Source organism: Sinocyclocheilus rhinocerous, unplaced genomic scaffold (assembly GCF_001515625.1).
Source record: "Sinocyclocheilus rhinocerous isolate Xijiao unplaced genomic scaffold, SAMN03320098_v1.1 scaffold28, whole genome shotgun sequence".
Lineage (NCBI taxonomy): Eukaryota > Metazoa > Chordata > Actinopteri > Cypriniformes > Cyprinidae > Sinocyclocheilus > Sinocyclocheilus rhinocerous.
In genome coordinates this window covers 2,639,640-2,653,937 of record NW_015652416.1, presented here as the reverse complement: position 1 = coordinate 2,653,937, position 14,298 = coordinate 2,639,640, and the positions used below count along the sequence as shown (strand labels likewise).

Sequence of the window (14,298 nt, the reverse complement as noted above, 5' to 3'; positions counted from 1 at the left end):
AAAATAATTCCAAACAAAGCCACAGCGCTGTTTTGCGTCTCTGAGCAACATGACGGTGTTTCTTTCTTGAATGAATCAACCGTTTAAATGATTCGGTTCAATCGCAATGACTCACTTATTAAGAGGGATTTGCTGCCACCTGCTGGCGGTTTTAATATCAAATTTCGGCTTTTTCTTTTTTTTTAATAGGTTTTTTTCATGTTTTAAATAATTTCAAATATCAGTATTCAACGTTTTATGTTTAATATATCAAAACATTATTTATGTATTTGTAATTGCAGGTTAAATGCATTCATGTCTTGCATTAAACAAAATACATGTGTGTAAATACATCTAAATGCCACTTCAGATGCAGCTTCTGTGTTGATTTAATTTGCTTGGTAAATCTACAGGGGTTTTCAAGCACAACCATCTCTAAGGTTTACAGAGAATGGTCAAAAAAAAAAAATCCAGTGAGCGGCAGTTCAGTGGACGAAAATGCCTTCTTGATGCCACAGGTCAGAGGAGAATGGCCAGACTGGGTCGAGCTGATAGAAAGGCAACAGTAACTCAAATAACTACTTGTCATAACCGAGACATGTAGAAGAGCATCTCTGAACGCACAAGATGTCGAACCTTGTCACAGATGGGCTACAGCAGCAGAAGACCACATTGGGGGCTAGGGGTTGAATGACTTCAGATTTTTTTAAATTCGACATTTATGTGATAAAAGTCGAGTCGACGTAGATTAGTCACTGATGACTTCATTAATGAACAAATAAGCCTGAACCTGCCCACATGGCTATTTTTCATATAAAAGCTAATTTTTATCAGTTCTTTTGTCTTTGGGTCGTTATGTTTTTCACAGATTTCTGCTTGTTCTAAATCAGATACAGACAAAGTAGCACTGTTAATTATCGTCATCGATAAAATCCCAGAAAATATCGAGATATTATTTTTTGTCAATATCGCACACCCCTACTGTTAAGATTACATTAATATGAATGCAGAAAGCAATTGCATGTGTGTATTAATTCTACCTGGCAGCATCTCTCTACTAATAGTGAAGCTGTGGGTTTTAGTTACTAAAATATATGCTAGAACTTTTCAGTTTCTAAGCTGTATTATTGAGAAATCGTACAACAGTGTTGCCAATACATTTCCACGCTACTGAATGATTCCGTGTCCGTGCGCGTGATGTACTGTCTGTAGTCTGTGTGTGTGTTAAAATGCAGCAGCGCATTAGATTAGAACAGCGATTAACTTACCTGTACAATAAGCGGTTTAAAACGTACATTCTCTCATTCAATTTCGAGCATCCAGATGGTATAATCACACATGTCTTGTGGAGCGCTTTAGGAGTATGCATTTATTTGTCTTTTTAACTGTCTGGAAACGGAGCGTAAATGTGGACTTCAAGGATTCCTTATCCTGTTGGGCCCTCTATAGGACCAGCGACTAGTCGACCTCAAGCTTAAAGCGTCATGGCAGAGCATTAAAGTCGACTAGTTGGTGCAACCCCTACTGGGTGTCACTTCTGTCAGCTAAAAACAGGAAACTGAAGCTACAATTTGTACAGGCTCACTGAAATTGACAATATAAGATTGGAAAAAGGTTGCCTGGTCTAATGGCTCTAAATTTCTGCTGTGACATTTGGATGGAAGGGTCAGAATTTGGCGTAAACAACATGAAAGCATGGATCCATCCTTCCTTGTATCAACGTTTTAGGCTGCTGCTGGAGGTGTAATGGAATGAGGGATATTTTCTTGGCCCATTTTGTACCAATTAAGCATTGTTTAAACACCTACCTGAATATTGTTGATCACGGATTCATTCAGGAATGCTTCTGCTGCATGTGGCTCATAGACATGTAACAGTTAATCACGCTGTGGCTTTGTTTTAAATCTTATTTAATATATGAGATACAATGGATAACCAGCCAAAATCATTATGAGCTACAAGAGCTGTTCTTGAATTTCTCAGTTTATTTTTGTGTTCTACCAAAAAAAAAAAATAGCATACAGTTTTGGAACATCATGAGGGTGAGTAAATAGTGACAGTTTTTATTTTTAGTTGAACTGTCTCTTTAAGAGAATGAAGCAAAGAAAAAGAAGAGTAGGAAATGCATCTGGTCAGCGTCATGGTTGGTCTCCCTTCCCAGTAAACTTCCCTGCTCTATGGCAGCCAATTATATAGCCTTAGCCAAGCATTTGTTGTTGTTCTTTTTTTCTTTTGCGATGGATGTTGTTTGCGGTCTCTCAGAGGAAAGGCCCTCATTAGAGGAGCTGTTGTCTGGAAGGGTGGGTGGAAGTGTGGGACGACTAGACTGTGGGTCATGAGTCTTGCTTTAGCACAGCCACAGTACAGTACATGTTTATAAGTCTTGTGCAGCCCAAATAAAAATAAAAACCAGCAGGGTTTTTCCCCCCCACAAGAAATATTTTTTCACACGTTCTAGAGGTTTCTGGTTTGAATTTTGATGATAATTATCTTCTGGCATTCTCTTCTCACCATGCTCTCCTCGCTTCATTTATTTAGATGAATGAAGAACTTTATTTGACCATGATGAGTCATCGTCATCATGGGTAATTTATGTACTTCTTGCAGTTGCTTTGCTTTGAGAGTTTTGCATAGGAATTTTAGACTTTTATCTTAACTTTTTCTTCTGTAATTGGGGGTGATGTGGCCTAGTAAGATCTGAGCTTTAACTGAAAGTTTCCATCCCAAAAAAGATAGCTTGTGAAAGAATGTACATAATGAAAATTGCTGCTTTGTAATCATGTTTTCAATATATTCTTATTGCCGTACCGTACTTAAATGAACATTAATATTAAGATACCAACATAAACTGCTTTAAAAAAATATATATGCTAAAAATGTAGTTTTGATCACAGGAATAAATTACATTTTAAAATACAGTATATTCAAATAGAAAGTAGTTATTTTAAATGGTATTAAATTTAAATAGTAAAAAATGTTTCACAATACTACTGCTTTTGTTGTATTTTGAATCAAATAAATGCAGGCTTGGTGAGCAGAAGAGAATTCTTAAAAAAACATTAAAAATCTTACTGTTCAAAAACCTTTGACTAGTAATGTGTATATATATATATATATATATATATATATATTCTGTTTTGTTTTATATGTATTTATTTATTTATTTAGTTATTTAGTTACATTTCCTTATTTTTTGCTTGTTTCCCGCAATGCATATTATAAAATAATATTATTAAATTGTAAATAATATTAAATATTATTTTATATGTCAATAATATTAACATTAACCTTGAGAAAATTTGGCATGTACTGTACCTGATATATAGCCAAAATAATCGATATTGAATCGAATCAGTAATCGAATCGAATCGAAAGCTTGTGACTGAGAATCGAATCGAATTGTGAAATTTGTGTCAAAACCCAGCCCTAATAAATGTAATTAGTAAGATTACTTGATTTGCATATCATGCAGTGAGGTCAGGTATACAATGGTCGTCGTTTGACATTCCTTGTACAAACACACACACACACATACAGTGCCGCCCACTAATATTGGCACCATTGGTAAATATGAGCAAAGGCGGCTGTGAAAATAAATCTGCATAATTTATCTTTTTGATCTTTCATTCAATAAATTCATAAAATTCTAACCTATCATTGAAGTAAAACAATTGAAAGTGGGAAGAAAATCTCATGATGAAATAAATGTTTTTCTCTAATGCATGTTGGCCACAATTATTGGCACCCTAAGAAATTCTTATGAGTAAAATATCTCTGAAGTATATTCCCATTCATATTTAATTTTTTTTTCGCACACCAGGGTTACTAGGAGCATGAAATTGTCCAGCCATGACTTCCTGTTCCACAGGATTATAAATATGAGGAACACAAAGGCCAAATTCTCTTAAAGGGGTCATATGATGCGATTTCAATTTTTCCTTTCTCTTTGGAGTGTTACAAGCTGTCTACGTCATGATGTGGGAAGAAGCACACCTCGCTTTTTCAGAACGATGAGCTTTGTAAAAATTGACGCGTTTCAGAAAGGCGGGGCATAGAGGAGAAACAATAATGTACAGTATGTGGAAAATAATGTGTTTTTTTAACCTTAAACTGCATAAACACATTTCATTACACCAAATACACCAAATAATGTTCTTTTTAGCAACATCATATGACCCCTTTAATCATCCATCACAAGGAGTAATACCAAAGAATATATTTCTGATTGTTGAGCTTCACAAAATAGAAAGTGGCTGTAAGAAAAGAGCTAAAGCATTAAAAATCCCCATTTCCACCATCAGGGCAATAATTAAGAGGTTCCAATCAACTAAAGATGTTACAAATCTGCCTGGAAGAGGATGTGTGTCTATATCGTCCTAATGCACGTTGAGGAGGAGCGTTTGAGTGGCCAAAGACTCTCCAAGGATCACAGCTGGAGAATTGCAGAGATTAGTTGAGTCTTAGGGTAAGAAAGTCTAAAAAATATCAATCAGCCCCTACATCACCACATGTCGTTCAAATGGGTTTAAAGAAAAAAAACTCCTGGCTCTAGCATATTCAGTTGTCAGACACGACTGGAACTTCAAATGGGACTGGCTTCTATGGTCAGATGAAACATAAAAAGAGCTTTTTGGCAGCAAACCCACCAGATGGATTTGGTGCAAACCGGGATAAAAAGTACCCTATGTCCACGTTTAAATATACTTCTGGATCTATAATATTGTGGGCCTGTTTTTCTGCCAGAGGTCCTAGATGTCTTGTTCAGATACATGGCATCATGGATTCTATCAAATACCAACAGATAAAAAATCTAAACCTGACTGCCTCTGTAAGAAATCTGATAATGGACCATGTTTGGATCTTCCATCAAGACAATGATCCAAAACAAACATCAAAATCAACACAAAATGTGTCACTGAGCACAAAATGAAGCTTCTCCCATGGCTGGCTCAGTTCCCTGACCTGAACCCTGTAGAAAATGAGTGGAATGAACTAAAGAGAAGAAGCACCAACATGGAGCTGGTAATCTGAAGGATCTGGAGAGATTCTGGATGAAGCAATGGTCTCTGATCTCTTGTCAAGTGTTCTTTGCAGATTTATTTTCACAGCCGCCTTTGCTCATATTTACCAAGGTGCCAATATTAGTGTATATATATGAGTAGGAGTGGCTAATGGAGAATTCCAGTTGTACCGAAAGTTGAATTAAAGTGCGGATGTGATTTTTAGCAGAGTTCTGCACTGTTGCTTCGTGACCTCCTGCCTTGAGGACATGTCAGACAGCTCCTGCACCCAACAACCCCTCACCTTGTCACACCAGAGTAACATCTCCTCTCTACACCTGTCTCCACTCGGCGGGCTGAAGGTTATGGAAGCACGCATGACTGTTGAGCTCCATGCGCTGATTGACTAGAGGCGAGAGAAGTGACTCCTCAGCACTTCAGAGACTGTTACCCCAGAGAGAGGTGCAGAACTCTGGCCCGCCGGTCTAGTAAACGCAGACCCCGGCCACGGGAGTAATTATCAGCTTTGTCAGATCCCTCCGAGCCCTTCTCTCCTCTTTTCTCTCTCTCTCTCTTTATCTCTTTCTTCCTCCCATCCTCCTCTTGCCCTGTCAAGTTTAAGTGGGGCCCATCGCTGTGAAAAAACGCCGGCCCCTACAGGTGAGATTGGACGAGAGGGTGGAGGGATGCGGTAGAGGAGGAGAGGAAGCCCGTGCTCAGTCAATTGAAAAGCTGTCAGAGTGCGAGCGAGCCCCTGGAAGGAGAGTCGACGAGATAAGACGAGGTTCTCATCTGCCAGCTGAGCTCGAGCGAGGTCAAGGCAACGGCGCTCTAATCTAGTTAATTTTAGACCCTCGGTTCGGAAAACATGTCGAGCCGAACTCTGAGCTGATAAAGCCTCGTGACCTACGTGTTATATCAAGTTTGATTTTGTGTTTTGTGTTCTCCTCTAGCTATTATTTGTTTATCTCGCTTTCTCAAGCATTCAGACGGTAATCCGAGTTGGAGTCGCGGCTCGCAGAGATTTCCATAGTGCGGTAATTCCAAAGTCTTGTTTTCTCTTATCAACGAGAGCTGATTGGAAATAATTAATGAGCGAGCGGAAGCTAAACCTCGGTGCGGTCTTTGGTATCTACCAATTTTCAGCTCGTGCGACTCCTTAGCATCAGAATAATGAGCTTGTCTCTTCAAGTTACGAGCACATGCTCCTACACACAGAATGTGTTTTAAGCTAATTTAATCTTTTGTAGTTGCATTTTTCTTTGCATTTAATTTCCATATTTTTGAATTGCGCTTTGTGCGTTTCCGCCTCGGAAAGGTTTCTGAAGTCGCGCTTTGTTCTGTAGCACTCTGCTTCGTTAAGGAGATTACAAATAATAGACGAAATTCTGGTAATTAACATTTAATCTTTAAGCGTGGTGGTGTTATTTATTTACAGATGTGAAATGAGGAAATGAGCGTCCCTTAAACAGGCACGGCTTGTGCTCTTCAAAGCAGAGCAGTTCGTAAGCAGCTCAGCTAATATTTTTATTAAAGACCTCACCTTCAATTTGGTTCATTTCAGTTCAGCCCGGGTTTGAGCAAGCCAATTTTCTGCTTCAGACTGCTTTAATAAACCCTCTGCTCTATCAGAAGCCTTTGCCGTTCCCGATGAAGGCAGTTTATTTTAAATTAAAGGAGAGTTTCTTATCTTGCTGGAGCAAAGAATGTGACTACAGTAGTCGTTCTTCCTTTCGCGGGGTAATTAAAACAAAAAACGGTTTCGGCGGCTGATAAAAATACGGAATCTGATACGTGGCGGCCCTCTAACGTGTGCAGATGTGCTATTGATGGAAGTTTATTTCCTTCGCCCTTCTCCTTTTGGCCACGTCTGGTTTTCCCGAACGATGATAAAACGTACAACCCTGCTTGAAAAGGGATCGACGGATTGGCGTATCTCTACTCTGCATCAGAATGATGGCAATTCTTGATGATTTAATTGAACTTGCAAGTGAAACCTAAGCCAGATTGAGCTTTAAATCGCCTTTCAATTAAGCAGGATGTAAGTCGATCGTCTGAAAGACTCAGTTGCGGTGAAGCTGGAGGTGGATGCGTGGATTCACTTTGCTTAATCAGTCCAGTGATATTCGACATGACACCTGACTAGCCAAGCTTTCCTCAGCTTGACGGCCAAAGTAATTAGCTTGATTGGATAAATCGCACTATAAAGCCCTGTTTTGTTGGTTTAGGATATGTTTTGAACAAAGATACAGTACTTTCCCACAAACATTATCCATTTTATCAGTCAAGCCATCAGTAGCCGATACATTTTTTTTTGTGGTGTGAAGCCGAAGTAGCTCACTCTTTTAAAGTTTAAATTTAATGGTATTGCTTTAGATATGTTCACATTGAATGCACCATACATTATTAGAGCTACTTGACCTGAATAACTTGATTGGGTAATAGAAATAATGAAAATGAAAGCTAATTGTTTTTTTTGTTTTTTTAAAATTGTTTTAGATTATGCTTTTTAGTAAAGGTAGTTACACAAATAAATACATTATTTTTGTATACAGTTTTGTTTTATTGGTTTAGAGTATGTACTGAATATACATTATCAGAGTCAGTCATTTAACATTTTAACAAAAGCAGAATGATTGCATGCTATTAGTTTGGTGTGACGTTGTTATAACTATTGTACGTTTGACTATATAAATCTAAAATTTTTACTTTTTTAATAAATTATTTTAGTTTGATTTATTTATTTTATTACATACATGATCTGATTCAGTAATTGTAATAATCAGTTCTACAATAGCTGTTTCTTTGTGCATTATTAGTTTGATGTGAGAACTAGTTAGTCAATCTTTTGTTAACTTGACAACCAGATTGATTAGCTAGATGGATAAATCAATTTATTAAACCTTTTGTGGTTGCTGTTTTATTTTATTAGTTTAAAATGCATTTCGATTGGCACATACATTATCCAAACTCAAACTTGCATTAAAAAAATTGACCATAGCTTTCAAATTGACTCTGAGGATGATTAGAATGATTGGGTATATTGCTCTATACATGCTCATTTTTGGCTTTTAGTACAAATTTCTTGCACAGATCTCAGTGCATTTATTTTCTGAGTCAATAATTGTCATTTAAACAGTCATTTCAACAATGGCCGTTCGGATTCGCGTTATTAGTTTGAGTGAAGGTGTTTGTCTGAAGTGAGGATGAATGACAGGTTATTTGTGGCTCATTTTTGCCTGCAGGGTCTACTGTACAGATGTACCGAGGAGTTTGTTGGGTCTGTTCACCCCCTCCACCTCCTTCCCGCTCGCTGGGTTATTTATCATAGTTGTTCTAGTCACTGCCACTCTTGACACTGGTGTTATTAATGAATATCCACTCTGCCGGTAATTCAGTTTAACCTGTCTCCCCGTATTCATTCATTCTACTAAACCATCCACAGGAAGAGCGGAATTGGGGGAGGGGTGGGAGAGAGAGGGAGGGAGGGAGGGAGGGAGTCATGCGACTGTATTTTATAGCGGAGTCTGTTTTTTGGTTGCGCTTCATATAAAATATTTATTATCACTGCATGCAGGATGTGTACAACAATATCCCTCTGCTTTTGCAGTTAGATGAAGTTAGATAACCACTGCCTGCATGGTTCCCTCTCACTGACCTTTGACCTTTTTCACAGGCCACGTAACGTGGAGCCGGTGTGTTCGAACCTGCAAGCTCAGATCCTGAACTGCTATAGACAGAACCGTGAGCAGACGCTTCAGTGCTCAGATCTGGCCAAAGAGTACATGCAGTGCATCAATGCAGCTAAGAAGGTAAGAAACCATAAGATTTAGGAGTAATGATTTTGTTTAGAAGCATTTGTGACCTCAGTTAAACTCTTAGGGGCGCAGTCAAAGTTCATTTATGTACTGTAATGTTAAAATGTCAGCTCAACATACTTGTCAAATAGGCATTGAAAAATGATTTAAAAAAAAGAGTAAATATAAAAACAATCTTATAAAATACTAATAAAAATAAATATAAATATAGCACTAACATGCTTTATAATTACTTTAGTTTAAAAATGTAATCTAGTTATATGAAAAGGTAATCAATTGTTTATTGTAATGTGAATATATATGAAATATTAATCAAATGTTCATGATATTCACAAATATTTGAATCCATTTTAACTAATGATCTATTAAGTATTATATAATGTTTGTCAATTTTTAGCTGAACTTAAAATGAATCAATATAAAAAAATATAATGTAAATATACTAATAAAATAAATCTAATAAGGAAAAATACTGTATAAAAACTTTTGTCTATTAAAAAAATTATTATGCTTAACAGATCAATTTTAAATATGAATGTTCAAAATTATTTGAATGCATTGTAACTTAATTAATAACATATCATAATAACATAATTAAACACATAATTTTTGGTTTTGTTAATTTCATCAAAATTACTAAGATGTGTTAACAAAATAAACTATTGAGAGTTTGTGTGCTCTAATGTAAAAAAAAAAAAGTTGCATGAATTTGAATATTGTTAATGAATATTAATTACGTTTTATATAGTAACAAAAAAAAGCTTCCGTTGCTAGTAGGCGTTCCTGAAGCCCTATTGGTAGAGCACAGCACTAGAAACTCCAAGATCATGGATTTAATTCATTGGGGACACAAAAACTGATGAAATTTATCCCTTGAATGCACTGCAAGTCGCTTTGGATAAATGCGTCTGCCAAATGCATAAATAAAAATGTAAATGGCCATTGGCATCCACATTGAATTGCAGCGCATTTGCATAGAGTTGATCTCTCGCCAATGGTCTGTAGCTCATGTCGACTCAAACCTCTTTGAAAGTGAGTCACTTTCTAGTTATTTTATTGTTATAAATGGCTGTCAGTGTGAACGCCTCCTAAAGATCAGAAAGAGACGCTGGAAAATTTTAATTGTTACTGACACACAAACATTGATTAACATAATATGTGGTTGCTGATGAAGGCGTGACAGAAAGCTCAATTTGGTAGCCTACTCACGTGCTGTCCGAGCTGTGGCTTTGTGTATGTGTGCGGCGCCGCCAGCGCGAACAGAAATTATCTATCACAACGCGCTCAGGAAAGCTAATTAGGTGAACATAAAATGTGATACATACAACTGGTGAACCAGTCAATGTAATGCATATGTCTTAGTGGTCTGACATAACAATAAAATGCGACATGAATGAAGCAGCGTTGTCTGGTTACATCACCTTACGCCTGGCATTATGAAAACAATGTTTGGGATACCACGATCAAAACTTAGCATATAGACAGTTTGATGTTGAATATTCATCCAAATTATGGTGAAAACCAAATTATTTGTGTGTTAAAATAACATTTGTGTGTTCAAAATGTAAAGAAATGCTTCTATTACTTCACTGGCCATCGGAGCGAACCAACCCCGTGACGTCACACGCGGTGGTACTGCAAGATGGCGGCGCCCTTGCTCCAAAAGCTATAATAAAACATCCCTTTTTTCTTTAAAATGGTTACATTAATCATGTTTGTTATATATTTTTTAATCAAAGTGGAAATCACTTTACTAAATAATGTTAACTTAACTGACTGCTTCACTTCCACTTTAAAGGTACAGTTCAACAACATTTGTAATCATAATTACTATCGTGTTGTTCCAAACCTGCATGTTTTTTCTTCTTCTGTGGAACACAAAAGAAGATATTTTGAAAAATATTGTTTTTCAATGGAATCCAATGTTGACTGGACCCCGAATATTCTTGAAAGTATCTTAATTTTCACATTCTTCATTTGTGTGTGTTCCACAATAGAATAAAACCATACAGGTTTGGAATGAAGACTTCAGGGTGAGTCAATGATGTCATGGGTGAACTATCCTGTTAAAAATAAAAACCTGGGTCCCAGTCGCCAGTCTTTTCTCAGACTTTAAGATCGCTGCATTGTTTCTTGTTGGTCCGCACGCCCTCACTGCAGCACTGTAGGTAAAAGTGTCCTTTTCAAGGTATTAATTCTCCTGGAGTTTTACTTTTAATGTTCAGTTGTAGCCAGGCAACAGCAGAATAATGGCTCCACTCCATCACACCCCCAGTCGCAAGGAGAGAAAGAGAGTGTGTGTGGATGGGATGCTGGCTCACTAGTGCACACTGCACTCAGGGAGTGTGTGATAATCACTGCTATGGCAACGGCTCGCAGTACCAGGATGTGGATCTGGCATGCCGCGTGCTGCTGCCGGCGGGTTATCGCTCTCACTTCTTCATTCCCCTCACCTCTACTCATCCGTGCTGTATTGTAACTGTTGAATGCAAGTGTCGACTGTTGATTTGAACTCTGTTTAATTGCTATTACTTAGCAGCACTGGTACTCAATACGAGTTGAAAATGTCCTTGATGTTTGGCCAGTTTTTTTTTTTTTTCTCTCGCCTTGAGTCTTTCTGAATTGAGAATGTTGATAAAAGGGTTTTCAATGCAGTTTGATCAAGCAATTTTGTGTGTGTGCAGTTTCATGCTGCGTCTTTGTCCAGCTTTTCACATAAGCAGGGAATAGCTGTTGCTACAAAAGCAGGAGGTGGTAAACACAAAATCCAGATCAATGGTATTTGTTTGGCTAATCGAACATCGTTCTCTATGTGCACAAAGCCTCGGGATATTTGTTCACTTTGTGGGCCAGAGGCAAGAGTGTACAGTATGTCTATATCTGCTGGAAAGAGAGTTTGGCTTTTAATGTGGCTTTCCCTTTTTTTTTTTTTATTGGGTGAACATGAAATCAAAATTGACCATAAAAAAGTATGAGGTTAAGGAAGTGAGCCATTGACCAAAATTGGAAATTTATTTACTCGCCTTCATGTTCCAAATCTGTTACCTGCATGACTTTTTTTTTTTTTGTTGAACACAAATATAGTTTAGCAAAATGTCATTGTTCTTTTTCATACAGTTATACAGCAGAGGAGAGGATTTTCTGTGATTTTAATTACTTAAATTCAGTCTTTTCCTCACAGAAAGCTTCGGTATCTTATTATTGCATTCTATGTATAAAAACATAAAATATTGTCTTATCTTATGTTTACAGGAAATGCCAAATAGAACAGGTTATTAATAACATGAGGGTGAGTATATGATGACAGAGGTTTTTTTTTTTGAGTGAATAATTCCTTTAAATGACAGACATGTCAGTTTTTATTATAAGTAACACTCGCTGAGGTGAGTCACCTCTACACAGTAAATTTTGCAGTGTTAAATTAACTCTATAAGAGTTGAATTTAACACTCGGCCCGAGTGTATTTGGTCCCACTCAGAATTGGTGATAAATTGACTCTTGTCATAGTGTTACATTTACAGAGTTAAATTAACTCTATTTTGAGTAAAAAATTAACACTGCTCAACACTGAATAGTGTTACCAGAGTTTAACACTAGGGGAAATTAACCCCTAGTGTTACCACGATTTAACTCTGCAGGAAAATTTACTCTGATTAGTGTTAATATTTCGGCGGAGCTTAACGGAGTAAATTTAACAATGCAGAATTCAACTCCGATCATTTTCACCAACACTAGGGGGCATTTTTCACTATTTGTTGTTAAGTTAACTCCTTAAGAGTAAATGGAGTGTAACACTGCTTAATTAACACTGTCAATTTTACTGTGTAGATAATATTTTTCTTAGCACAACACTTGTTACCTGTCAGTATTATAGAACAGACGTTGCTTGCTAGAGATGTGAATTATGACGCAGTCAACCTTGTTATAATCGAGCTGCATTTAATTAGACGCCAGCAATTAAACATACGCAAAGCTGTGGTATTGAAGACAATGATTTTGACTAAATATGGGTTTAGTACAAGGAAACATATTTACATATAAGCTAAATGAGCTTGTGGTCAGATGTAGAGATTCTTGTTCTTTATATTGATTAAAAATTGACAGTATAGACATTTAGAATTTTACAAAAGATTATTATTTCAAATAAATTCTGTTCTTTTGAACACATTTATCAGAGAATCCTGAAAATGCAGATTCTCACAAAAAGCAGTACAATTGTAATAAAATGAATAATATAATCAACACTTGAATATAGGTAGGTTTCATAAAAATGCATAAACAAATAAACCGTAATGGATTATACATAGTAAGTGGAGCATAGTTTCTGCGCTGATGAAGACTAATTTATTGACGTCATAACTGTAAAACATCCTAGTTTGCAGATCACTGCCTGTATATGTGTTGATGCTTTAGATACAAAAATCCAAATTGTAAGAAACGTATCAGATTATAATGATGTTTTAATTGACTGATGTTATGATTACTGACTTTATATTTGAATGTGTTAAGCCCGCGATAGACTTAACGCCATTACGTCATCGCCAATGACGTCATTACGTCGAGCGTAAAAGAACCGGTGAACCGGTTTTTTCAACCGGTTTATTGAATCGAACTGTCCGAAAGAACCGGTTCGCAGAAAAGAACCGAACTTCCCATCACTATTTTGTACTCGTTCAGAAGATGTGTAATAGCGCCCCCGAGTGTATAACAGTGAAAACACAAAAAGCCGGAAAAACTCGTCTTTGGCGGTGAAGCGATTTCTTGTAAAAGACGAGATAACTCATCATTGGCAGGGAAAGAGTTAAATGTTGAATTTAAAAATATTTCACATTATTACTGTTTTACTGTATTTTTGATCAAGACTTGTAAAAAGAAAAAAAAAAGAAAAAATGCTGACCCCAATCTTTTGAATGTAAGTAGAATTTTATTTATATAGCGCTTTTAAAGCTACAACACACAAAGTGCTTTACACAATATAAAAACACAATCATAAAAGATACATTTATAAAGAGCTATACACAATATGATGAAGCAAAAAAGATCAAACTCAAAATAAACAAAAAACATCACAAAATATTAAAAACACATCTATACAGGTATGTTTTCAATCGACATTTTAAAACAGACACACATTCAGATGATCTAATATCCACTGGCAAACTATTCCATAGTTTTGGAGCCCTCACTGCAAATGCTCTGTCAAAAGTCTTGATTGTAAGAAAACAAGTTATAGCTACATATAATATCCATATGTGTACAAATGTATATTTTTCTTATATTTAGTGGTAATGAACCAGCCTAATTTTCCAGTGCTTTCTTAAGACATAATAATAACTTCAATTCAATTCAAGTTTATTTGTATAGAGCTTTTCACGATACAAATCGTTGCAAAGCAACTTTACAGCAAATTAAGTTTCTACAATATTTAGTGGTAGCTTATCAGTGGTGACTGTCAGTTTATGTACATATGGCAGAAATGTACGGAAAAATCAATTAAAGAC

The 14,298-nt window shown here is 36.5% G+C and overlaps 1 protein-coding gene across 3 annotated transcripts in view; it reads left to right on the top strand.

Moving 5' to 3' along the window:
• The window catches only part of LOC107715026 (MICOS complex subunit mic25a-like), an 82,649-nt gene that overhangs the window by 46,905 nt on the left and 21,446 nt on the right, over positions 1 to 14,298 (top strand). For 2 of the 3 annotated variants that reach the window (XM_016521063.1, XM_016521062.1), the window contains 2 exons: positions 8,656 to 8,791; positions 12,050 to 12,086. In XM_016521063.1, coding sequence (XP_016376549.1) covers positions 8,656 to 8,791; positions 12,050 to 12,076 — 163 coding nt within the window. In that variant the 3' untranslated portion in view covers positions 12,077 to 12,086. The remainder of the gene's footprint in view (positions 1 to 8,655; positions 8,792 to 12,049; positions 12,087 to 14,298) is intronic. The other variant, XM_016521061.1, reaches the window with a different exon arrangement.